This window comes from Tubulanus polymorphus, chromosome 8 (assembly GCF_964204645.1).
Source record: "Tubulanus polymorphus chromosome 8, tnTubPoly1.2, whole genome shotgun sequence".
Taxonomy (NCBI): domain Eukaryota; kingdom Metazoa; phylum Nemertea; class Palaeonemertea; order Tubulaniformes; family Tubulanidae; genus Tubulanus; species Tubulanus polymorphus.
The window spans coordinates 14627918-14654211 of record NC_134032.1 but is presented as its reverse complement, the minus strand read 5'-3'; the positions used below and the strand labels follow the sequence as shown (position 1 = coordinate 14654211).

General features: G+C 41.1%; 1 protein-coding gene and 1 long non-coding RNA gene across 2 annotated transcripts in view; both read left to right on the top strand.

Annotated features, from left to right (window-relative positions):
- Window positions 1–17883, top strand: part of LOC141909570 (exostosin-1a-like) — a 34586-nt gene extending 16703 nt beyond the window's left edge. The window contains exons 2-8 of the mRNA XM_074800027.1: window positions 6168–6242; window positions 10831–10957; window positions 11041–11160; window positions 12099–12353; window positions 12712–12900; window positions 13289–13449; window positions 14029–17883. Coding sequence (XP_074656128.1) covers window positions 6168–6242; window positions 10831–10957; window positions 11041–11160; window positions 12099–12353; window positions 12712–12900; window positions 13289–13449; window positions 14029–14392 — 1291 coding nt within the window. The 3' untranslated portion in view covers window positions 14393–17883. The remainder of the gene's footprint in view (window positions 1–6167; window positions 6243–10830; window positions 10958–11040; window positions 11161–12098; window positions 12354–12711; window positions 12901–13288; window positions 13450–14028) is intronic.
- A 2520-nt stretch (window positions 17884–20403) lies between these two features.
- LOC141910178 (uncharacterized) lies at window positions 20404–23374 on the top strand. Its single transcript, XR_012619850.1, has 3 exons — window positions 20404–22502; window positions 22589–22746; window positions 22832–23374. It is a non-coding gene; the product is annotated as an uncharacterized LOC141910178 (long non-coding RNA).
- Window positions 23375–26294: the final 2920 nt, after the last annotated feature.

Genomic DNA, 26294 nt, shown 5'->3' with positions numbered 1-26294 from the left:
ACATTTGATTTTCGTCTGTTGCAGTCTGTGATCCTGGGATTTCTTATTTCACTTATTAGTCTCTCTCCCTCTCTCTCTCCCTCTCCCTCTCCCTTCCCTTCCCTCCCCCTTCCCTCTCTTCCTCTTTCCCTCCCCTCTCTCCCTCCCTTCCCCCTCCCCTCCCCTCCCTCTCCTCTCCCCGCTCCCTCTCTCTCTCTCTCTCTCTCTCTCTCTCGCTCTCTCGCTCTCTCTCGCTCTCTCTCGCTCTCGCTCTCTCGCTCTCTCGCTCTCTCTCGCTCTCTCGCTCTCTCTCGCTCTCTCTCGCTCTCTCTCGCTCTCTCTCGCTCTCTCGCTCTCTCTCGCTCTCTTCGCTCTCTCTCTCGCTCTCCTCTCCCCTCTCTCCCTCTCTCTCTCTTGCTCCCTCCCTCTCCCTCTCCTCCCTCTCTCCTCTCCCTCTCCCTCCGCTCTCTCTCGCTCTCTCTCGCTCTCTCTCTCCTCTCTCTCGCTCTCTCTCGCTCTCTCGCTCTCTGCTCTCTCTTCCTCCCGCCCGCATGTTAAATTTAGAATTTAGTCTTATACCCAAACCTGCCATGATTTCATTTCAATTTTGCTCAAGTATCACTCTCTAGTCAAAAGATCCGACTTGAGCTGAGTCTACTGTACCATCCAACTCAGATATCACTCTCAAGTCAAAAGATCCGACTTGAGCAGGGTCTACTGTACCATCCAACTCAGATATCACTCTCAAGTCAAAAGATCCGACTTGAGCGGAGTCTACTGTACCATCCAACTCAGATATCACTCTCAAGTCAAAAGATCTGACTTGAGCGGAGTCTACTGTACCATCCAACTCAGATATCACTCTCAAGTCAAAAGATCCGACTTGAGCGGAGTCTACTGTACCATCCAACTCAGATATAACTCTCAAGTCAAAAGATCCGACTTGAGCGGAGTCTACTGTGCCATCCAACTCAGATATCACTCTCAAGTCAAAAGATCCGACTTGAGCGGAGTCTACTGTACCATCCAACTCAGATATCACTCTCAAGTCAAAAGATCCGACTTGAGCGGAGTCTACTGTATCATCCAACTCAGATATAACTCTCAAGTCAAAAGATCCGACTTGAGCGGAGTCTACTGTGCCATCCAACTCAGATATCACTCTCAAGTCAAAAGATCCGACTTGAGAGGAGTCTGTATCGTCCCAATGAGATATCACTCTCAAGTTGGAATAATTTGATCTTGTTTGAAAATATCTGAGTTGACCGTCTATTGTATAAAGATAAGAGAGATATGTATCTGTATATATCGGGTCTCACTGCGTATATCCAGAAATAGACCGAGAATATGATATGAATATTGTTATAGCTTCAAGATGACAGATCTGAGATTTATAAATCAGATATAAACCGATGTTGGTTGTGATCATATATACGGCAATCAGTGGCGCGATTCTCTCGTCTGGCATACAGAATCACGTTCCCTTGCGACAACACTAAGATAGATGATGAATTTTTATCTATGTCTGTATTAATGGTCGCCTAAAGAAAATGAATATGTTTGGATTGCGAAATACACAATTGAAAGGATGCTCTCAAACTCGGTAATACCAAATTCGGAGCGCATTTGAATAGGACTCTAGTTTGGATACCTGCGCTTTATAAATGTCAATTATTATTATTATTATTATCATTATTATTATTATTTTTATTATTATTTTTATTATGATTATCAACTTAGGCATATTTTTTAAACTATGATCAATTGCAAAGTGTTAGCAGAGGACACGTTCTATGATTCTAACTCATTGATTACCGGGGGGGGTATGTATTTCCTGAGGGGTGTTGAATATTGTTCAGCATTTCACCATTTTGCCCCCAACAATTGTTCACACGGGTGCCAAATAGGCCCTGCCTGGCGGCCCCGACCAAATACGTCGGACCAGGCCCGAGCTAAATTTTCACACTGGACAAATGATTGCGTCTGAATTACTACTGGTTTTGGAAATGACTCAAATCGCTTTGTTTAAGCATTGTTTAGTATTGAGTTAGTGGTTTACGTGTGAACGCGATCTCTAATTAGGCACGGGACAAATTTGACTCGGGTCCGCGCCATCAGATCGCGGCTATAGAGTGAAGAATGATCATTTCCAATTTCTTAAAGGAGCTTAAAAGACATCTATTGTTATTTACTGCGTGCTGAACGAATCGAACAGGTCGACGCCGCTAACCTGAAAATCACGGAAATCGGGGAAAATTCGGGGAATTTTTTTACTTGAAAAAAAATTCAGGAAAACACAAAAAAATCCGGGAAAAGTCAGTGAAATATGTGGAGGTTTGATCATGCGTATAATCAAACAGTTTACGTCTATGTTGTATGTGTTTGACTGTGTTAACCATAGGAATTTTCATAGGGGGTTTGAATTAGCATCAATCCAGCATCCAAGCACAATGTCTGGTGTTTGGTGGGCCGACCCCCAAAAAACTTTTTAAAAATTGGAGGCTTTAGAGACGTTTTCCAGGCTCTGAATCATTTAGAGGTAAAAGACTTTAGTCAAATTGGTAAGAAAAATCTTGAACATTACGTAGTAACTTGAGAAGTTAGCTATTAGAAAAGGGGGTGCGTCCGCTAACCCCGCGCACCCCTTGGGGACGCCTATGTTAACGGATTGAATTCTTATCGGATCAAGCCAGGGAAAACAACAGAAATAGTCGGGAAGAAAAGTGAAATAAGAGTGGTGCTACCCCGTTGAATCTAACAGGATGGATAAACGGTCACCTAGTTGCTATTTGAGCCGTGATTGTGATACATTACCAACATATTGATCTAATGTTAAATCATTGATTTGCATTAAATGCATCAATTCAACTTCACTTGAGTGAGTGAGAAATCAAAGATCTGTAGCTCTCTACAGACAGCACACAGCATCATTCAGCAACATCTGTAACATCATCGCTCTCTCTCGCTCTCTCAACAATCTGTAGTCCGTGCTATGAATGTGTTAACTCTCTCTCACCCCGCTCTCCTCTCACTCCTCTTTCCTCTCTCCCCTCTCTCTCCTCTCACCCCTCTCTCCCCTCTTTCCTCTCACCCCTGTCTCCCCTATTTCCTCTCACCCCTCTCCCCTCTTTCCTCTCACCCCTCTCTCCCCTCTTTCCTCTCACTTCTCTCTCCTTTCACCCCTTTCTTCTCACACCCCTCTCATCCCCCTCTCTCCTCTTGCCCCTCTCTCACCTCTCTCCTCCCACCCCTCTCTCCTCTCACCCCTCTCTCCTCTTGCCCCTCTCTCTCCTCTCTCTGAACAGTGTTTTTCGTGATGAACTTGAGTTCTCTCAGATCTTAATCAAGATTAATGAATTTCTAAGTGTTTTCCCATCAGCTCTCACAAGCGGTATAGTCTCCAGCAATCTCTCCCCTCTCTCTTTCTCTCTTTTCTCTCCCCTCTATTTTCTTTCCTCTCTTCTCTCTTTTCTCTCCTCTTTCTCAATATTTGAGTAACAATAGATTAAGATTTTTGGCCCATGCGCTCATCTTGGTTTTATATTTTGCATTCTATGCCTGAAGCAACTGCGAATGGTGCTGTATCGATGTATGGAGAAAGCTTTCTATACACATTTAGTACTAGACGCTTTCATCGGAATCTATTCGGAATTTTAATGTGATTAACAGAATTCTGCAACAAGGGTGACGCGAGATATAGAGGCTTGTGACGTGAGATGTCGAGGCTTGTGACGCGAGATATCGAGGCTTGTGACGCGAGATATCGAGGCTTGTGACGTGAGATATCGAGGCTTGTGACGCGAGATATCGAGGCCTGTGACGCGAGATATCGAGGGTTGCGACGTGAGATATCGAGGCTTGTGACGCGATATATCGAGGCTTGTGACTCAAGATATCGAGGCTTGTGACGTGAGATAACGAGGCTTGTGACGTGAGATGGCGAGGCTTGTGACGCGAGATATCGAGGCTTGTGACGTGAGATATCGAGGCTTGCGACGTCAGATATCGAGGCTTGTGACTCGAGATATCGAGGCTTGTGATGTGAGATATCGAGGCTTGTGACGTGAGATATAGAGGCTTGTGACGTGAGATATCGAGGCTTGTGACGTGAGATATCGAGGCTTGTGACGAGAGATATCGAGGCTTGTGATGCGAGATATCGAGGCCTGTGACGCGAGATATCGAGGGTTGCGACGTGAGATATCGAGGCTTGTGACGCGAGATATCGAGGCTTGTGACTCGAGATATCGAGGCTTGTGATGTGAGATATCGAGGCTTGTGATGTGAGATATCGATGCTTGTGATGTGAGATATCGATGCTTGTAGGTGATGTGTAATTCAGGGGTTGTAGGTGATGTGTAGAGGTACTAATAGAATGTTATCAGTTATCAACACAGAAAACAAACAGATGGCTAATAACTTATCAATGCTTTAAAACACTTTTGAACATTTTATTGCTCGTAGAGAGGGGGAGAGAGGAGAGGAGATGGAGAGAGGAGATTCTCGATCTACTGGTACGAGTGTGTACTGAGGAAAGGATAAAGATTCCTGAACATACAGATCTCTTGATGGCTTCTGTGTTTATTCTTCTATGGCTTCTGTGTTTGTTTTTATTGGCAGTAAAACAACATTATTTCAAGCACAGAAAGTCTATTATTTTTCCCTTAAACTCATAACAACAGAAAACAGCTTTCAATTTCTGATAGCATTTCACAGGTGGTCACCTGACCTACAGTTATAGTTTGATTGGCTGACAAGGAGTTTGATTGGCTAGCTAAGAATGTCATATCACAGGTGGTCACCTGACCTAGGGTTAGGGTTTGATTGGCTGGCTAGGAGTATCATGTCACAGGTGGTCACCTGACCTAGGGTTATAGTTTGATTGGCTGGCTAGGAGTATCATGTCACAGGTGGTCACCTGACCTAGGGTTAGGGTTTGATTGGCTGACTAGGAGTATCATGTCACAGGTGGTCACCTGACCTAGGGTTAGGGTTTGATTGGCTGACTAGGAGTATCATGTCACAGGTGGTCACCTGACCTAGGGTTAGGGTTTGATTGGCTGACTAGGAGTATCATGTCACAGGTGGTCACCTGACCTAGGGTTAGGGTTTGATTGGCTGACTAGGAGTATCATGTCACAGGTGGTCACCTGACCTAGGGTTAGGGTTTGATTGGCTGACTAGGAGTATCATGTCACAGGTGGTCAGCTGACCTAGGGTTAGGGTTTGATTGGCTGAAATGATGTCACTGATAGTTATGAGATCTAGAGTTTACATGTGACAGGCTCATGTGACATGTGATCTGTGGTCATGAATAGGGCTTAAACACAGTAGTGACCGGTCAGTCGTACTTTGTGTTTATGCATATGTCATCTAAACATCTGACCTCATCTCACTAATGTATGGTATTTAGTATTTGAAATGTGTTAATTCTCAATTCAGTAATTGTCAGTTTTTATCAGTAAAATAACTGAAATACAATAGAATTCAGACTTACATTTACGCATTAAGATCTGTGATAGCTATTCTGAAACTCTTACTCAGTATTTGGGCTGGAAATATTATATATTAGCATCGACAAATAAAGCTCTTATATTTTACATCACACTCTATTACAGTTGATCAGTTATATTATCCCTCCCTCCCCTCTCTCCCTTCTCTCTCCCTCTCTCCCTCCCCCTCTCCCTTATCTCTCCCTCCCTCTCTCCCCCTCCCTCTCTCCCTCTTCCCTCCCCTCTCTCCCTTCTCTCCCTCCCCCTTATCTCTCCCTCCCTCTCCCTCCCCCTCTCTCCCTTATCTCTCCCTCCCTCTCCCTCCCCTCTCTCCCTTCTCCCTCCCTCCCTCTCCCTCCCCTCTCTCCCTTCTCCCTCCCTCTCCCTCCCCTCTCTCCCTCTTCCCTCTCTCCCCTCTCTCCCTCCTCCCTCTCTCCCTCTTCCCTCTCTCCCTTTCCCTCTCTCAATGGCTACCTGTGAATGAGGTTAATGGTTAATATTAAGCCTGCTGTAAAGCCTTAAGTCTATTGACTGATTCTACACTGTGTTCCCAGTGATAAACACCACACGCGAAATACAAACTTAAAAATCGTGATTCTTTTTTAATACATTACAATTTTAGTTCTCAGTGACGAAGAAATGTTTAAGCGCATTCATGTTTAATATTCTACAGTTGTTTTTATTTCTATTTTTCAGGTATGATTATAAAGATTTGTTGTTTGATTCTACGTTTTGTCTAGTACCGCGAGGACGTCGACTCGGCTCGTTCAGGTACCGCTCGAATAAATGTTTTCTCAATATCTTTAACTTTGATTCGATTTGATTTGAACACTTTATTTTTCAAATATAATTTACAGCATAGTGTACAAAGCATAATACAAAATACAGTAAATTAGACCTGGAGGGGGGGTCTGTAGAAACTAAGGAATAGTTTGTATAAAACAGGTCCCTGAAAAGAGAAAAGAAAAAAAGAGAAATGCATTAAAGAAAATAATATGCTCACAGTCAACCCTTAACACACAAAATGCAATCAAAGTAAACTATGATAACAGCTTGATTAAGATATAATCATTTAATAAGCCAGTTATTTTCTGAAATATTCCAAAAACAATAATTTTAGTTCGAATAACTGTATGATAAAATCAAGCACAAAGTTGCTTTCTATAATTTCTTAGGAACAGTTTAGAATTTTCCATGTTTTTTAGATTTTCACTGATGTTATTCCAAAGTAAAGGGCGGGATACTTTTACTGAAAATTTTCTTCTGCTTAGACTTAACTTTAACTCAAAGTTAACGGTTGTTACGTCACGCGTGTGTCGAAATGTACACGGGGCAAAATTTGGCCCGCGACCAAAAATGTAGGACCACGCTCGAGATTATTCTTCGTGAGTTGTTTATGAATAATGCATCTCGACGCGGTTCAATCAGCAAAATGATATCGCCAGATATGAATTCCTAATCTCATGATATAAATAACAAAATATCGAAGTATTATTTCCCTAAACGATAGTCTCGCCTTTCCCCGCTCGCCGCAGCCGCACTCTGCACTGAATCTATCATTCATAACACGAAGGACTGAACAATGTGACCCTTTAATGATCTCGACTGTCAGCCGAACAGTAATGACGCTGCTCCGATTCTTTCCTCCAGATTCTTCAGATTCCTTTCAAATCTGATTCTCTGATTCCCCCTATATTTTCCACTGATTCGCCCTCTGATTCCTTACATTCTGCCCTCCAATAGTATTATTTGATTCTCTCCTCTGATTCTTAGATTTCTCCATGTTTTACTCTGATTCTTCTTCAGATTCATTTGATTCTCTCTGATTCTTAGATTCCTCCATGTTTACTCTGATTCTTAGATTTCTCCATGTTTTACTCGGATTAATCTTCAGAATCATTTGATTCTTAGATTCCTCCATGTTTTACTCTGATTCCCCTTTAGATTCCTTAGATTCTGCCCTCCAATAGTATTCTTTGATTCCTATGATTCTTCTCTGATTCTCTACTGAATCGAAATAGCTGAAAATGAATGAATCCATAATCAAAAAGAGGAAATTAAGATAACCACGCACAGCACGGTGCTGCATTCTCTAAGGAATCAACGTGTTACCCTCAACCACAGAATCTATAAACATCTTGAAGGTTCATTTATAATTAGTGAAGCGACGATAAACATCTGAAACCATTGTTAACCCGCATCTTTCATCTCGCTCTTCTCTCGTTACTACGGCGATGACGACAACGTCTTATCATCATCGGATTAATTTGTATACAATCTATCTATCTCCGATGTATATATAATAAATTACCCGACGAGCTGCTACTGTAACGTCTGTAACCAAAACGATACAAACAACTCTCTCTTATTCAATATTAATTATAATTCCTACACAAATTGAACTTAAACTAGCCAACCACCCCCACCCCGCAGCAGCTAACCAACCACCCCCACACCGCATCAGCAGCAGCAGCAGCAGCAGCAGCTAACCAACCGCATCAGCAGCAGCAGCAGCTAACCAACCGCATCAGCAGCAGCAGCAGCAGCAGCTAACCAACCGCATCAGCAGCAGCAGCTAACCAACCACCCCCACACCGCATCAGCAGCAGCAGCAGCAGCTAACCAACCGCATCAGCAGCAGCAGCAGCAGCTAACCAACCACCCCCACACCGCATCAGCAGCAGCAGCTAACCAACCACCCCCACACCGCATCAGCAGCAGCAGCAGCAGCTAACCAACCGCATCAGCAGCAGCAGCAGCAGCTAACCAACCACCCCCACACCGCATCAGCAGCAGCAGCTAACCAACCACCCCCACCCCGCAGCAGCAGCAACAGCAAAAACAGCAAAAAACAAAAGCAGCAGCAACAGCAGCAGCTAACCAACCACCCCCACACCGCAGCAGCAGCAGCTAACCAACCACCCCGCAGCAGCAGCAACAGCGGCAGCAAAAAACAACAGCAGCAGCAACAGCAGCAGCTAACCAACCACCCCCACACCGCAGCAGCAGCAGCTAACCAACCACCCCCACACCGCAGCAGCAGCAACAGCGGCAGCAAAAAACAACAGCAGCAGCAACAGCAGCAGCTAACCAACCACCCCCACCCCGCAGCAGCAGCAAAAAACAACAGCAGCAGCAACAGCAGCAGCTAACCAACCACCCCCACACCGCAGCAGCAGCAGCTAACCAACCACCCCCACCCCGCAGCAGCAGCAACAGCGGCAGCAAAAAACAACAGCAGCAGCAACAGCAGCAGCTAACCAACCACCCCCACACCGCAGCAGCAGCAGCTAACCAACCACCCCCACACCGCAGCAGCAGCAACAGCGGCAGCAAAAAACAACAGCAGCAGCAACAGCAGCAGCTAACCAACCACCCCCACACCGCAGCAGCGGCAGCTAACCAACCACCCCCACACCGCAGCAGCAGCAACAGCGGCAGCAAAAAACAACAGCAGCAGCAACAACGTGGGAACTAATTCTGTTCTGATATCAAAAAAACATGATTACACACGCTGTCTGTTAATAAGTTCAGAGCGAGAGTGGGTGAGTGGGTGTATGTGAATGGGGCGACGAGTGGGTGATAATTAGGATAACACGCTGTTTATTCAAAAAAAAAGATAACTAGGATAACACGCTGTTTATTCAAAAAAAAAGAAAAACTAATAATGACAATGATATGTTAACAGGTGTAACGCTGTTCGCCTACTCTTACACTGAGAGTATAAACTGATTGATGATGAAAAATACAAATCACTTTATTTATATCATACGGATTGCTTTTTTTCAAATAGCCTCTACCCCCATCTCTCCTATATTATCACCCCCTAACCCTATCATAACCCTATGATAAGTGTCAGTAGCCTCCTCTCCCCAGGTTCCTTAGATGTGATTAAACTCTGAACTGTGGCACTGGGTCATGCTGCCCATGCCCTACATCCCACTGCCTTTTTCAAATTGCCGTATCAATGGCCTTTTCCCCCTCCCCCTTCATCTCTCCTTCCTAGATGATAACCTCGTGATAATTGTCACTAGTCCCTCCTCCTAGTTCCTTAGATGTGATAGTTAGAGTTGAAATTAGTTCATTTCCAATGACAGTTAAATCTTAAAACTCAGAACTGTGGTACTGGATCATGCTGCTGGTTACCTATCCCCCCCCTGGCCCTGGCTCCTCTTAACTAGAATATCACTGCTAAAACGATGACTTTCTTATTTAGGCTTTGAGCATTTATAGTTATCACCATCTAATTCTGGTAAACCCGAATTTTGAAAATGTATTCAGTAGACCCAGTTCAATGATATAGTTATATCTAACTAAATTGTTTAACCCTGCAGGTAATTCATATCAACCGACAACTGTGCAATCTGATCCGTCATTTCGATTTTTCAATATGTTTTTCGAGTTGCAGTTTTTGCTAATGCGTTTAAACTGAATTCGTCGATGATTAATCAATAGATTGAAGCGTTGTGATTGGTTAGAATTCACCGACGCACTTCCAGTATAATTACGTTAAAACACATCGCACTCAACGGACAATCATAAAATCATTACTGAAAATGAAGAAAATCTATTCACGGAAAAAACACCTAAATCATACAGACACCATCATACAGCCCCATACACCAACTCATACACCATCATACAGCCCCATACACCATCATACAGCCCCATACACCATCATACAGCCCCATACACCATCATACAGACCCATTACACCATCTTACAGCCCCCATACACCATCATACATCCCTATACACCATCATACATCCCCATACACCATCATACATTCCCATACACCATCATACAGCCCCATACACCATCATACATCCCTATACACCATCCTACAGATCCATACACCATAATACTGCCCCATACACCAACTCATACAGCCCCATACACCATCATACATCCCTATACACCACCATACAGCCCCATACACCATCATACATCCCTATACACCACCATACAGCCCCATTCACCATCATACTGCTCTATACACCTCCATACAGCCCCATACACCATCATACAGCCCCATACACCAATTCATACAGCCCCATACGCCATCACACATCCCTATACGCCATCATACAGACCCATACACCATCATACTGCCCTATACACCACCATACAGCCCATACATCATCCTCATGGAATATAAAATCATTTTCTTGTTATTTTTCAAATTGGTTCTGTCATCATCAACAACGCGGTGACGATTTGAAAAAACCATTTATCGACATTTCAAATCGATTTAAAAAAACGAAAAACATGAAAATTGTCGCTCGTGAGTCGTAGAATAACATATTGACACAAACTAGCCGAGATCTGATGTGGTTTGTTTTGTATCGATATATTACAGGTTTTTAGAGGTATTACAAGCCGGATGTATTCCCGTAATACTCAGCAACGACTGGGAATTACCGTTCAGCGAAGTGATCGACTGGAATAAAGTCGTCGTCTGGGGCGACGAACGCTTATTGTTGCAGGTAAGGAAAAAAAGTCCTAGTTGATTTTTCTGCGTTTCTGATCGTTTTGATATTCGACACTGATCTATCCTTACTCGCCACAGGTTCCTTCCATAGTGCGCAGTATCAGCCACCAAGATGTGCTCGCTTTGCGTCAACAAACTCAAGTTCTGTGGGACGCGTATTTTTCGTCTGTTGATAAGATCGTCGCGTCCACGCTTGAGGTAACTATTTGTATTTCGATCCTTAACCCTTTCAGTGCTGACTAATTAATACCCTATAGTGCTGGAGATAATTTGAAAATTCTGAAAAATTCCACCCTAATGTGTTAACGGGAGACTGTAGTGCTTCTACTCCGCGGCGCGGTGTATCGTTAGTTACTAGTATTTCACTATTTTTGACAGGTGCTGCCATTTTTCAAGAGAGATAATTACTAATTAAATCAATACACCGCAGTGCGATGTACTAGCAAAATCTATCACTGATTTATACACCGCACTGCGGTGTAGACGCACTGAAATGGTTAAATTCTTAAAAATTGTTTCCCAAAATGTTTTTTCGACTCTAGTAATTAATTCAGATGAAATCGAAATTGAAATTCAGGATACACATGCTTGACAATCGTGACTTAACTCCAAAAGCGGTCTTAAATGAAAAGTCTGGTCTTCATTTGTTAGATTTCCTAAAGTACTAAGATGAGCTTAGGCCGGCTCTAAGTTGTTGAAATCAATGAATATCCTTGAATTGTCGAAAGCAAATTCTTGAATGGCCTTCAATTTTGGTTCGCCATGAACCTGTGAACCCTGACATAAAATATCTCGACAGACTTTACGACAGATACACGTGTAAAATATTGGGCAAGAAAATAAGATGATTGCATAGTGAACATAAATTTCAGTAGACAAATATATGAAATATTACCAAATAAAAATCTACACAATTGTTACTTAAAGACCATCTTAGTTCTGTAGCTTAGACTTCTTACTATCAGACTTCTTATGATCTGGGCCTTGATGCCAGTTGAGTAGGTCTTGAACTCACAACTATAGAACGGCCTCCTATACAAATTCGAATCCGAATATTTTAGATGGTTTATATGTTAACATGGTTTATATATTAACATGTATATTCTATTAACATTTCTCACTCATACATTTTTCAGATATTACGTAATCGCGTAGAAGATGCTCTGCATAAATCTTCACTGGTCTGGAATACAATTCCCGGCGCCTTGTTATACATGAATGAATTCTCGTCTAGTTTATCAATGTTTCCGTTTTACTACGGAAATCTCGGGTTTTCCCCCGTGGGGACGTTTACAGCTGTTATCTATTCGACCGGTGGCTCCTCCTATCATCCGCAATCGTCGTTGTATAAACTTGTTAAACAACTCGGTCGATCGGCATTTTTAGAAAAGGTACGTTATAGGTGGCGCTGGCTTTTATACAACCCTAAACCTACTGCGCACTAGCGACACCTGTTGGATCTTCACTTGCCATAAGTGTAATTCTCTATTGCCGCAGAAGTTGATGTCCTACTGCACACTAGCGACACCTGTTGGATCTTCACTTGCCATAAGTGTAATTCTCTATTGCCGCAGAAGTTGATGTCCTACTGCACACTAGCGACACCTGTTGGATCTTCACTTGCCATAAGTGTAATCCTCTATTGCCGCAGTAGTTGATGTCCTACTGCACACTAGCGACACCTAGTAAAACCTCACATGCCACAGTTGATTGCTAACTCGCATATCTAATCTTCGTATATCTTTTCAGCTTTTAATAATCTGGCAGAGTTCGACGACGCTGCCGTCTCGTATCCGCTGGCCGGTACCTCGTAACGTAACAATCGTCGTCATTAACAACGCAGAGAAAACGATCAGTAGTCGGTTTTTTCCATACAGTTCGATTAAAACGAACGCCGTATTGAGTTTAGACGATGACGCAATGCTTACCACTGATGAGGTACAGTCATAAGACGCCCAATTGTCAAGAGGGTTCTTACGGGTTTGGAAGGTCTTTGATAGTTTTGGAAAAATCTTATTTTGTTGGCCCTTGAACATTTAGGTGCGACATCCGACATTTCTGATATTTCCGGAATTCCGCTATAACCCACCCCCTCCCCCACCGTCTTGACTTTGATCAATTGCTTTTCCGGACATTTCCGGAAAGTAGAAAGATACATCGGAAAAATACCCTTAAAATGTCGGATGTCGCGCGGATCTCCCCTTCAAGAGCTTTTTTTCTATGGCTATTTAAAAAAATATGGAAAAATCAGAAAATGTTCTCGAAATGATATTTTCCTTCTTTCGATCAATTGAAAAAGCTTTAATGTTTTATGTGTATTTTTCAGATTGATTTTGCGTTTTCAATCTGGCGTCAATTCCCCGATCGTATCGTCGGATATCCGGCTCGTAATCATTTCTGGGACGACGAACGATCTCGTTGGGGTTACTCTTCTAAATGGACCAATGATTATTCAATGGTTTTAACTGGTGCTGCTTTTTATCATGGGTACGTTGTTATTCTATACAGGGCTTAATACACCTATATCCCACATCACTAGATGGCAGTAGGACAGCACACTTTCGCCACCTGGTGGATCCTCACATGCCACAATTGAAATCGTCTATTGCCGCATTAGTTGATGTCCTATTGAACCCTAGTACCACCTGGTGGAACCTCACTTGCCACAATTGAAATTATCAATTGCCGCATTAATTGATGTCCTATCGAACCTTAGCGCCACCTGGTGGATCCTCTCTTGCCACAATTGAAATCGTCTATTGCCGCATTAGTTGATGTCCTATTGAACCCTAGTACCACCTGGTGGAACCTCACTTGCCACAATTGAAATTATCAATTGCCGCATAAATTGATGTCCTATCGAACCTTAGCGCCACCTGGTGGATCCTCACTTGCCACAAGTCCTACTGCACACTTGACGAATCTGCCCCAAGTCGAATGCTCTATTGCCATAGTAATTGATGTCCTACTGCACAGCAGTGACACCTGGTGATTCCTCACTTGCCACAGTAATCCCCGATCGGTTTAATCAACTAGTAATTTCAGTCCATTGTTATATAATTTCAGGTATTATAATTACTTGTTCACTAATTACCTCGCTACGTCTCTGCTGCGAATGATCGACCAATGGCGAAACTGTGAAGACATTTTAATGAACTTCCTCGTGAGTCACGTTACGAAACTTCCACCGATTAAAGTAACTCAACGCAAGCAGTATAAAGAGTCGATGTCGTCGTCGTCGTCGTCGGGTCACTCGACGTGGCTCAGCGCTGAACATTTCGCAACGCGGCAACACTGTATTAATATATTCGCGAGTACGTTCGGTTACATGCCGTTAATACGCTCGTCGATGAGACTCGATCCGATTCTGTTTAAAGATCCCGTCTCGGTCGTGCGGAAAAAATATCGACAAATCGAAACAGTGACGTGATAACTAGCAGTGGTCAGTGGTCAGTTTACTTATCTGCGGTCAGTCACTGGTCAGCTTGCTGGTCAGTGGTCAGTTAACTTATCTGCGGTCAGTCACTGGTCAGCTTACTGGTCAGTGGTCGGTTTACTTATCTGCGGTCAGTCAGTGGTTAGCTTACTGGTCAGCTCGCTTAGTTACAGCTGATTGGTTAGTCCACTTAGCAATAGCAAACTGGTCAGTTCACTTAGCAATAGCAAACTGGTCAGTTTGCTTAGCAACAGCTGACTGGTCACTTTTCTTAATGACTGGTCATCGGTCAGTTTGTTTCTAGGGCGTCTGTGACTTACTGAACAACAAATGGTGCTTAATTCAACATCGAATAGATAACAATAGATGAATAAATAGACAGTTTGTTTAACAATCATCGTGTATTAATAGTGATATGTTAATTCAGTATCTGTTCGAATAGTTTTACACTCAGGATAACGTATGCATCAATATCTACTTTATGATAATTTGCGCTTTGTTTTTTAATGTTTTTACCGGAAAACCTGATTTTTGTTGCCCTCAGTTTTCGTGTACTTAGGATTTTGATAGCGCGATGTAAGATACTCCGGTCTAAAACCGAGCTCGTTTTGATTCTATTGACAATCGTTGTGCTACTTACGTCAAGTCTTAAAGATCAAAGACGCCGTTTTTTGTTTCATTCGCAATTGTTCAAATCGGGACCACGGTCTCGACTTTGGTTAAACGGACTTAACTTACGATTCTAGAACCACTTACGATTCTAGAACCAATCTAGTGAATAAAGATCGCCTTTTTTGAGTTAAAAATCTATCATCAGGACCCAGCTCCACAGTCGTGAGTAAGAGTTAACTCTGAGTTAAAGTTAGTTCATTTTCAATGAGTTTACCCAGAGTCAGATCTTAACTCAGAACTGTGGAACCGGACCCAGGGGCCGGTTGCATAGTCATGGCTTAAACTTAAGACCAGTCTAAGACCAACTTTGTTCTATAGCCAATCTAACAATTTAAGACCAGTTTTAAGATGTAAGACCACTTTTGGACTTTAGTCACGACTGTGTTACTGGCCCCAGATGTTTAACTTGAGGAGCTGCAACAGAGCCCGGTTTTATCGGGCGACTTAAGAAAAATACGGCATGAAGGTTAGAAACTTTCATGAATAATAAATGAATAATGTTTTAGATTTTGATTACTGATTAATTTTGCTGACGAGGTTTTGTAATTAGTTAATTAGTAGACAATCTCAGTGTATTGAATTGTGAGGGAAATTGTTTAACGTTCGCGGGAATGAATTCACACAAACCAATGTTAGATATTTTAGATTCAGAAGGTGAATCCCGGTCGTCTGCTGTTGTACTCCTGTGGAACTCGACCCTGTTTGTTGATATTGTTCATCGTTATTTTTCGTTCACGAGGAGTTATGAATCTCATAATGATTTTATTTTGTATTTTTTCTGCGTCCGCGCGCCGTATGTCCACCACCACCGATTTTCTATTTTGTATTTTATTGTCAATTTTGTGCGGTTGAAATATGTATAAATGATTGATGTCATTCTAGGGGTCACCCTAAGATCATCTAGTACAGGGTCCGATCTAAGCACTTGTCCGATTGCCCGGGACAAGTATATTCTCATCAGGCAAGTAGGTTATCATTTATCACTTGTCCGCCGAGCTAGTGCAATTTTATGTCACAAAGTTTTTTCCCACACGATACAACAGATGATAGTGCCACCAATCCGACTGCCAGTGTAGGGCAAGTAGCTTTTGGAGGGGGCTAGTGAAATTTCAGATATGCTTGCCCCATGGGCAAGTGGAAGATCAGACACTGTAGTATTTCATGCTCCATGAGCCCTTTTTTCAGACTAAGGTTATTAGGTAAGCAGCTTATAAAGCTTAAGTAATCCAGATTTCATTCACTCCTGTTGCAGCATCCTCACTTGCCAGGGCTTGTTTGCCTCTTGCCTTCAGCGGGTAAGAAAACCAAGCCCTGGCGTGTGAGGATAGCCCCCCCCCCCCCGTGTCTGAACTGGACGAATCAGTTTATAGCAGTGATTGTTTTATAATGAGGTTTTTAACTGTTCAATGATTATGTATAAACTCATGCATTTATATGGTAGATCGTAAATTATGGCATCTAATGCAAAATTAATCAGTTTCTGGAATAAGTAGGTCAGTAGGTCAGTCTTCTATGACGGTATGTAGGTCAAATATGAAAATCTTACGGAATATTTACTGGAAATGTTTGTTACGCACGCAAGTTTTATACATGAGATTAGTGGTATTTCAGAGTAGTAGGATATATACAAAGATATAGTCATAATAATTTTAGACAGGTCGCAGTCTGATGTAATGTAAAGATACACGCAGATTATTGAAGATGTAACAACTAACGAATGAGTTACGTTGACTTTTTGGATCTAGAAGAATACTTCTACCCATCATCAGACATTTCGAATGAATCTCTGAAGAAGCGTCAGTTCAATTCATTTTTAGTTACCGATCTTCAATATCGTAGGTTTTTATTACATAACGTTAAGTCTGTTCGTTTTAATGGGGTACCGGCAACATTACTGTGGCAAGCGGAATTCCACCATAATCCACCAGGTGTTGCTAGTGTACAATACGACGTTGACGCTGGATTTCTTCTCAAACTCAATAATTAAAATCTAACAATAATTTCTCAAATTCTATGCATGATATATGAAAATCATCACTTATCAAAGTTTATTTCGATGCGTGATTTGCCCAATTTTTGGATTGGAAGACCAAAAATTGGTGAGATCTAAGTTACTTGAAAATGAACTAATTTTGATCGAGTACGCCTGATATCTCAGTGGCGCCATCTAACGGGATAGCTGGTATGCCGGTTTTCCATTGTCACTATGTCAACTATCCGCTGGTAATTCTAACCAAATTTCGAGCAACTGCAGCCCCTGGCCTGTGCTGAACTGGGTTTTGAAGATCATTATTGAGACAATGAAATGAATTATTTTTGTAATCAGGGAATCTAAATTTGTGCCGAAAACCGAGGGTTGACCGCATTTTATTACAATCGACGAATTTATTTTGAAATTTTTTCATTCTTTTTATTTTAATGTGAATGAAAATTTGAATGATTGTTGTTTTGATGATACGAATGTAAAATGAATTGATGAATCGATACTCAGGGCCCAGTTTTATAGACTGGTATTACCTTTAACCCGGGGGCTAACTTAATTGATAATGAATTGAGTTAGCCCCTGGGTTAAAGGTGATACCAATCTATAAAACCGGCCCATGTCCCAGTTTCGCAAAAAGGATTAAGACCTAAAGCGATTTAAGATAAACTGAATTATTGAAGAAATTAAATCGATTTAAGAGCTAAACCTTTCTGTGAAACTGAGCCCAGTAGTTTTATTAAAACAGATGGAAAAAAAAACTTTGCAAAGGTTGTAAATAACACATGTAATTAATGATTATCATAATGTAGATAAACATGTATTATTAATATTGAAATATAGATATTATTAATTTCACCTGTTTGTTATTTTTGTAATGAGTATTGTAGGATTTTCGGAACGAACAGACTGCTGCCGACAATTTCCCATAGTTCGATGCCTAGTATAAACTGGGACTGGCAAATTCACCTGAGTTAAGGATCGGATAAGAAATAATTTCGTATCGTTCATGGAATTGTGATCTCGAGCCATCCGATATTGGCGATTCCGACCCGATGAGACTAGTTAGTTACCTAATCATTAGTGGTAAGCATTTTATAATCGGATGGGCTTAAACCAACATATATATGTGGTTTGTGAAAATATGCGATCGTGAAACTAAACCACAGTCAGGTTACTGACTCATGTTGTACATACGCTGCCAAGCCAAGTGGGTCAGAAAACCATCAGTTTATTTTCATGGGCATGATCGCAGCATTGGAGCAGTGTAGAGGGTTTTCAATTTTTTGCCCTATAATCCTAATAGTTTTCCATAAGGCCACGCAAAAAATTGCTTGTTTCTCATCGGTTTCATTTTCCGCGCGCGTCAAAAAACAGTTCGTCAGTTAGAATTAAAGATAAAAATGGGCATCCCGCATGTAGACACCTGGGTCCAGTTCCACAGTTCCGAGTTAAGATTTAACTCTTTGATTTAACTCATCGAAAATGAACTACGGTAACTTTAACTCAGAATTAACTAACTCGCAACTGTGGGATTGGATCCTGTTTTAGTAAAACACTCCCACACGCATCCTGATAAACAACCTTATCACACTTTTTAAAAATGTTTTTCTTCACGGTCATGACCCAATTGATCTGTGGCAGGTGAGTATTTCGGTGACTTTGTAACTTTCGGTTTGTTTTGTTCTCTGTCAATTTATTATTTCATGTCTTAAACCTGTGTAGGCTATAAATTTTATATACGGTGCAATAAGTTCAAGTTCAAAGGAACGAAGTTCTTTCCATCCTGATTAAAGATCCCCTAAATTTCCGGATTTCCCTATTCATAAAAATAATGAAAAATTTTGAATGAGGATTTTTATTTATATATATCTTTTTCTTTTAAGAGAGGTAAAAATGAAAACCTTCCACCCTCGTCACTTTTCCGAAAAAGGGCTGATGAGAAACAATATTTCTTTGCGTGGCCTAAAGTATTCTATATGCCGTCTATAGGCACAGGGGTTTGGCGATGGGCTTGGATTTTATTTCCGGGTTGTTGATAATCTCGCGAGAATGGCGCTAAATATGAACTGCGAATAAATTCAAAATATCACGGAAATACCTTGTGTTTATATTGTTTATTTATCCGCTATAAAGTTTCGATAAACAATTGGTCGTTAAGAATCATTATCAGACGGTCGTCACGCTACTATATAAAAGAACAAGGGATGAAACGCCTTCAGAGTTGTGCCAGCCAGAAAGTTGGGACAGTCACGTGACTTAACGCTTCTTATTTGACTGAACGCGAACCTGAAGCATATAAGATGGAAACTATGATACGAAAAATATTTGAGAATAACTTACATTCAAATGCATTTTTTTACTATGAATTATATATTTCGTCATAATTTATTACTTATAAGTTATTTATTTCATATGAATCATAATCTGACAATTGATATCGGTCTGTAAATATGTTAACTTTTCGTGTTGAAGTTTTAAATGCGATGACGTCATCAGAATGTCACGTGACTGTCCCAACTTTCTGGCTGAAAATTTAAGTACAGCGGAGGCCTGGCGTTTCATCCCTTGTGATTTTATATAGTAAAGCGTGACGACCGTCTGATAATGATTCTTAACGACCAATTGTTTATCAGAACTTTATAGCGGATAAATAAACAATATAAACACAAGGTATTTCCGTGATATTTTGAATTTATTCGCAGTTCATATTTAGCGCCATTCTCGCGAGATTATCAACAACCCAGAAATAAAATCCAAGCCCATCGCCAAACCCCTGTGTCTATAGGTGGCGTCGCGTCAGTGTTTTATCGTGCGGTAACTTCGACAATTCAAATGTTCCGAGATATTTCCATAAATCCATTCAACAATAAGGAGACACAATAGCGGTTTTTCACTGAGTTGTTGATATCATTTATACGCGCTATTGAATATGTCACCGGCTGACCACGGTGTACACACAGGCATAGGCCATTCACCTCAGCTTACTCACACTGTGAACATGCTACCGTGGATTCTCCTGGCGATCTTCGCTGCGCTCCCGCTCCTGCTCCTGTTCCTGCTTCCTGAGGAACGACGTGTCTTTATGTTTTATGTGTTACTGTTCGTCTCTGTGCTGTCCTGTACTGTTCCGTGTTTATTAATCCGTTCTTTTTTGCAGCGTCTAACCCGTTTTCTTTTTCAGGGCCGATTTCTCTGTCGAATTTCATCGTTTGCTGGAACAAAACTAATGTCCGAAAGCGTCAGCTCTCCTTCGCCGGTCATGTGTCGAGGATGTCAGACAAAGAGTCGGTCAGGAAATTCTGCCCTCTACACGCCCTCATACGGAACACGAAAACTAGGATGACGAGGCCTCACTGCCCCCACCTATCTACAAAGTGTGCTGAGTGATGTCAATGACGGGCATATCTGTGGGATTGCGCGGGATACAAATGGAGCGGTTATACTGGATTGTCACGCTACTAGCATTCATTGTGTCCTTGTGACCGCCCGGATGAGGGATGATTCTACTGTCACGCTCTTTGTTTCTGGTATTCTGAGTTGGCTGAGGGATGATTCTACTGTCACGCTCTTTGATTTCTAGTTTGAGTGCTAGTTTTCATTGTGTCCTTGTGATAACCTCGGTCAGTGGATGAAGTCTCTCGTCGGCTTGTGAGTGCTAGTTTCATTGTGTCCTTGTGATAACCTCGGTCAGTGGATGAAGTCTCTTGTCACGCTTTTGGGTGCTAGTTGAGATCCTGAATCTCAACCCGGTCAAGCTGGTTGTACTGCACTATTTGTGTTTCGTGCAATTTTACAGGTGTGTCAGTTACTGACGTCGCCCAGTACATCCTGCAGTTAGATGGGGAATGTGAGGCGTCGTCATCCTGGTTTTCGCGTTCTGTGTGAGGGCGTGTAGAGGGCAGTATATTCCTGGCTGGCTCTTTGTCTGGTGTTCTGGGCATGTGACCGGCGACGGAGAGCTGTAAAGCTTTCGAACATTAGTTTTGTTCCGTACCAGGTTTTCATCGCTCTTCTCTTTTTTTTAATTTCAGGACTCCCAAGATGAAGAAGAAGATGCTGAAGGTGACTACAACGAAGAGGATGCCTAAAAAAAGAACACTGAATTCAGCAATATTGAAAGTTAAGTTGATACACATGTAAATTACGATGAGTGATACGAAAAGGATTGTGTAACTACAGAATATGGTTCTTTTACTCATTTCAGGTTAATCCAGAAAGGCCCATCTAAAATCTGCCCACCAGAAGTGCCCACAAAAGACTCCACCTTGAAGGACCACCAAAGACCTGCCGCAACCGAACCTGGCAGTCTTGACCTCATCCTGCATGGCAACAGGAATGCATACATACATAAAGCTAAGTTGATTCTTCATATCTGGGGTAGAATGCATAGGCACTGGAGAGGATAGAGACACTGGTCTAGCTCACCATCTCCGCACTACTTTATTGAAGCTCTGTGGCCGGTAGTAAATTGAAATGAAGCAAGGCAATGATTGCTTGAATATTTAAAATATTAGACGAAATGATTGAGTGAGGTCCCTTAAATATTCTTTGGTCTGATAATTAAAATGTAGATTGGTCAGTTATTAATTAAAGTATATTGTAAGTGTACAATTAAGGTAATTTCAATATCTTGTGTGACATTTTTCAAATGTATACTGTAGATATTTCAGGCCTCATATGACTTGTTTAAGTGACAATCAAGATATAGATAGGACAATTTACTAATTAACCAATCGCTTAGATATTAGCAATCATTCAATATCTTATAATGTTTGATGAGAAACTCTTCTGGTGTAGATATTTTAGGGCCCCATATACATTTAGGCTGCCTTTAATTGTAAAGATGTATATCAATTAAACTTTATCGTCGGTTGATAGGTTTTTTTTACAAATATTATATTGATGCATTTATAAACATTCAGGGACTTTACAGCGTGTATTATGTGCTGCTTTACCCATTGCATTAGGCTAATTAGGTTAATTATGATCAGTGATATTCGAAAGGATTTTCTGCTCACAAGATTCTGCTCTTTTTTCAGCAATACTACTAATCAACTAAACATAAAATGTACAAAATGATCTTTAACCTTGTAATATGAATATTCCAAATCTCGATGTATTAAAATAAGTGGTCATCTTGATTGACCCCAATCAGTCAGGTTTCAGACTGGTTGGAAGATTAATGAAACGGAACCAAATTTCCCAATTATGCGCTCGGATTTAAAGAAAAAGAAATTTATGTAAAATCGACCGCCGATCACACAACTATATCTGTACTTCGATTTCCGATTTTGAAAAAACTTAAAACTACAAAAAAAATTTAAAATTAGACAAAATTACGACCTTGTAAACTTTCGGACTATTTACATGAAAAAAGAGCAAAGAAATGTAAAATTAGACAACCAACTTAGGAGACCTCACCGATAATGAACCCGGCAATCACAAAAGGTAACCTTAATATATTTGGAATTATTGCAATAAATTCTGAATGAAATATTTTGTCATTACAGGATATCTATTTTTGATCATTGCAGCTAAATTTCAACTATGAGAAAAAACCCAGCTTGAGAACAGCTACTCGCCCAAAATCGTCGAACTTGAACAGCGCACAGATGAGGCCAACAGAATCGAACTCATTAACGCACAAACTTTAGATGATCCACACCGATAACGAACCCAGCAATCATAAAAGGTAACTTGATATACATGAAATTATTACGATTAATTCTTATTGAAATATTTGGTCATTAAAGGATATCTTCTTTTAATCATTGCAGCTAGATTTCAACTATGCGAAAAAACCCAGTTTGAGAACAACTACTCGTCAAAAATCGACCATCTTGAACGGCGCACAGCCAACTAGGATCGAACTCATTAACCAATCAACTAATAAGATAATCACCTATATGTATATAATTCTATGTATATATGAGATGTTGTCAAACGAAAATATACTTTGTATAAAATAAGTTACATTTGAGAAAATAAGCTAGTGTGAAAATATCTCTGTAAAGACGGAACAAAGTTTGTGAAATTTACGTTCTAGCTTAAATAATGTAAATCCAACCCAATTACGCTTTCCAGAGTTTTGGCCAGGTTTATCTCTGGTTTTAGTGCGGGGGCCATTTAAGAGTCCATGGTTGGGCCATAGACTTATTTCGTTTTAGAGTCTATGGTTGGACAGTAAGCGTTAAAACTTAAGTTCACAGTTTAACGTCCATTGTAGTTTCTAGTGAGTTCACGTGTTTGAGGGAATTCCTCGAGCACTTCTGGCATTTTGTATAATTGTTGTATGAAAATAAATATGATTAATTTTGAAATCTGTCATGAGATTGGTTGGATAGCTCAACGAGGTTGCGATTTTTGGTCCCAGCTTGAATGACAGTAGCCCGGATGTAAACAAAACAAAACGAATCAAAACAATAACACCAACATCTACAATAATGGATTAAATTTTTTATTCAAGTCCATTGACATTTAAAATGTAGTTGATACATGTGTATCTAAGCACATTAATTATTTATCTGTATCTAAGTGAACCTATTGTGTCTTCATACAGCTGTATTAGTTTTGATACATATTGCCAAAATCATTTCACGCAGATTTACTTCCCATCGAAGGTAGATAAAACAAATCTGTATTTGCACAAATAGATTCCTCGAGAATGTACAGGGTGTCCCGGGTTCGAACCCATTAATTACTGACACTGATTCAGAGTGGTCCTGATGCTGAATAGAGGATGTACAGGGTGTCCCGGGTTCGAACCCAGTAATTACTGACACTGATTCAGAGTGGTCATGATGCTGAATAGAGGATGTATAGGGTGTCCCGGGTTCGAACCCAGTAATTACTGACACTGATTCAGAGTGGTCATGATGCTGAATAGAGGATGTACAGGGTTTCGGACCTAGTGATTACTGACGCTGACAAAAAATTTGTGCCTGCACCTGCAACCAGAGGACGCACTAGTCGCATATGAGGCCGCCATCTACATCTCGTGTTGCGAATGGAATTGTAAACAAAACCACGTGGGTTTGTACGCGTAGCGGGGCGAGCGAGTATAGCGTAGTGTATAACCGCATCATATCAGTGTACTTTTAGTTCAACGCACAAACATGAAAGGAATATGGGACGTCTTCAGAATAGGGAGAGATAAAGTGCGAGTGAGAATTTGAAAACCTGAAGAAATTTGAAACATATATAGATACAGTAAGTTGAGTCGTTTAGAAATTATTATTATCATCACTATCAGTCAGTTGAGTTGGTAGGAGGAGAGAGATACGGCGAGTCTGGATTTACTACTACACTTAGTAGACAAAATGATAGATTCGATAGTGTATGCTTAGCCTATAGTACAGAGATGTCGGGTCGGGTCACATGGACCGTCATCGCCGGTGCATATTAGTAGTTCTTCATCACTTTCATTCATCCATCCCTCTGAGAAACAGTCAACTGCTGCCCCCACCTGACATGTCAATATTCTATCATCAATGCTGATTTGAAATATATTGAGCTAATGTGAAAAATGGAGGATTTAACCATGGTAAACCATATAGTTAAGCTCAAATATTCAATATTTTTGGGGGGGATCGAATGCCTAATTTAGTTACTTCAGCAGCGAGGATGTCATACACAAAGTTTTAAAACCATGAATGCAGCCCCTTTAAAATACCAGCATACACAGAACCCTGACATTGCGGAAAAATGAGACCGACTAAGTAATAAGGTCAGAGGCGGATCCAGGGGGCTCCGAGGGTTCTGGAATACCGCCGAGCTTTGTCTGTGTCCCTTGGAGATGCCCCTAAATCCATGGATTTGACTTGAATGTGTCCTCGTTTTGCATGATGAGTGCCCCTGAAAGTGTAAAGTTTGATGTTAAGTGGTCTTTTTTGCCGTGATTTGACATAGAAAGGGCCCTCCCCCATAATAGTGAGCGGGCCCTAGTGAGCGCCCTTATAAAATTCAGAACCCCCTCGAGATAGGGCCCTGGATCTGTCCCTGAAGGTGTGACATTAAAAAAACCTTTTAATGATATTGTATTGTAGTGAATATAAGTTGAATGAATGACAGTGAGCGATTTTACAAAGGAAAATAAAAATGGTTGATCAGAGTGATAATTACGTATTGAATATAATCAAATTGAGCATTTTATCTAAGATATTACAATATAATCTAATGACTCTTTTGATGAGTCTCTAATGAGTCTTTTCTGTGATTGTTTTGTCCAGCCAGTTTATTTATTAATCGCTGCAATATTTAATAATCCATATATATATTTGAAACCATAGTCCAAAGTTCATATAGTTGTTCAGATAATCTAAACTCTCAATCCTATTTTTGATAATAGCAAGGTGTGAGGTTTGATAAGAGACTCTTGTAACTAGATTTGACCAGTTCACATCCTGATGTTAATGGTAGGAACAGGAATTGAATTGACCTCAGATTAAGCTGAGTATTTTGGAAGCAATTATTGACGCCCGGTCATAGTTGTCGATGCTGATTACACTATTATTGAATACATTTGTTCCGAATAAATGTAATTACTCTGTTATTTTATACGGTGTAAATGAATGGCTGCTGATATCTATCGGACTTAGTTCCACAGTTCAGGATCCGTTTCCACAGTTCCACAGTCCTGGACTCAGTTCCACAGTTCAGGATCCAGTTCCACAATTCTGGATTCAGTTCCAAATATCTGGGGCCAGTTCCATTGTTTTGAAACCAGTCCAACAAATCTGAACCCAGTTCCAAATATCTGGGGCCAGTTCCACATTTCTGAACCCAGTTCAACAAATCTGAACCCAGTTTTACAGTTCTGGATCTAGTTCGAAAGTTCTGGATTCAGTTCCACAGTTCAGGATCCAGTTCCACAGTTCTGAATCCATATTCGAGGATGCACTTTCCTCTAATTCCACCCTTGATATTGTCGGCTTTAAGAAAGGTTATTTTTTCCACATCATTCTCTGCGCGATTCAGTTTCGACCTTGTGCGAAGAAATATCTTGGCATCGAAACTACTCGACATAAAACTCTCCGTTGAAGCTTTGTTTAATGTGGTGGTTTTTCAAGAGAAGAAAAGCAATACTTTCCATAAATAACAAAACACGGTTGAGGTGTCTGAGTTCGAGCCGCTGATTCTAACTTTACGCCGTTTCATTCCCCGACGAGGTGAAACTCCCTCGTAATATTCGCAGTTCCGATGAAAATATGTCGAACGTTGAATTGCGTACCGGGTATGTAT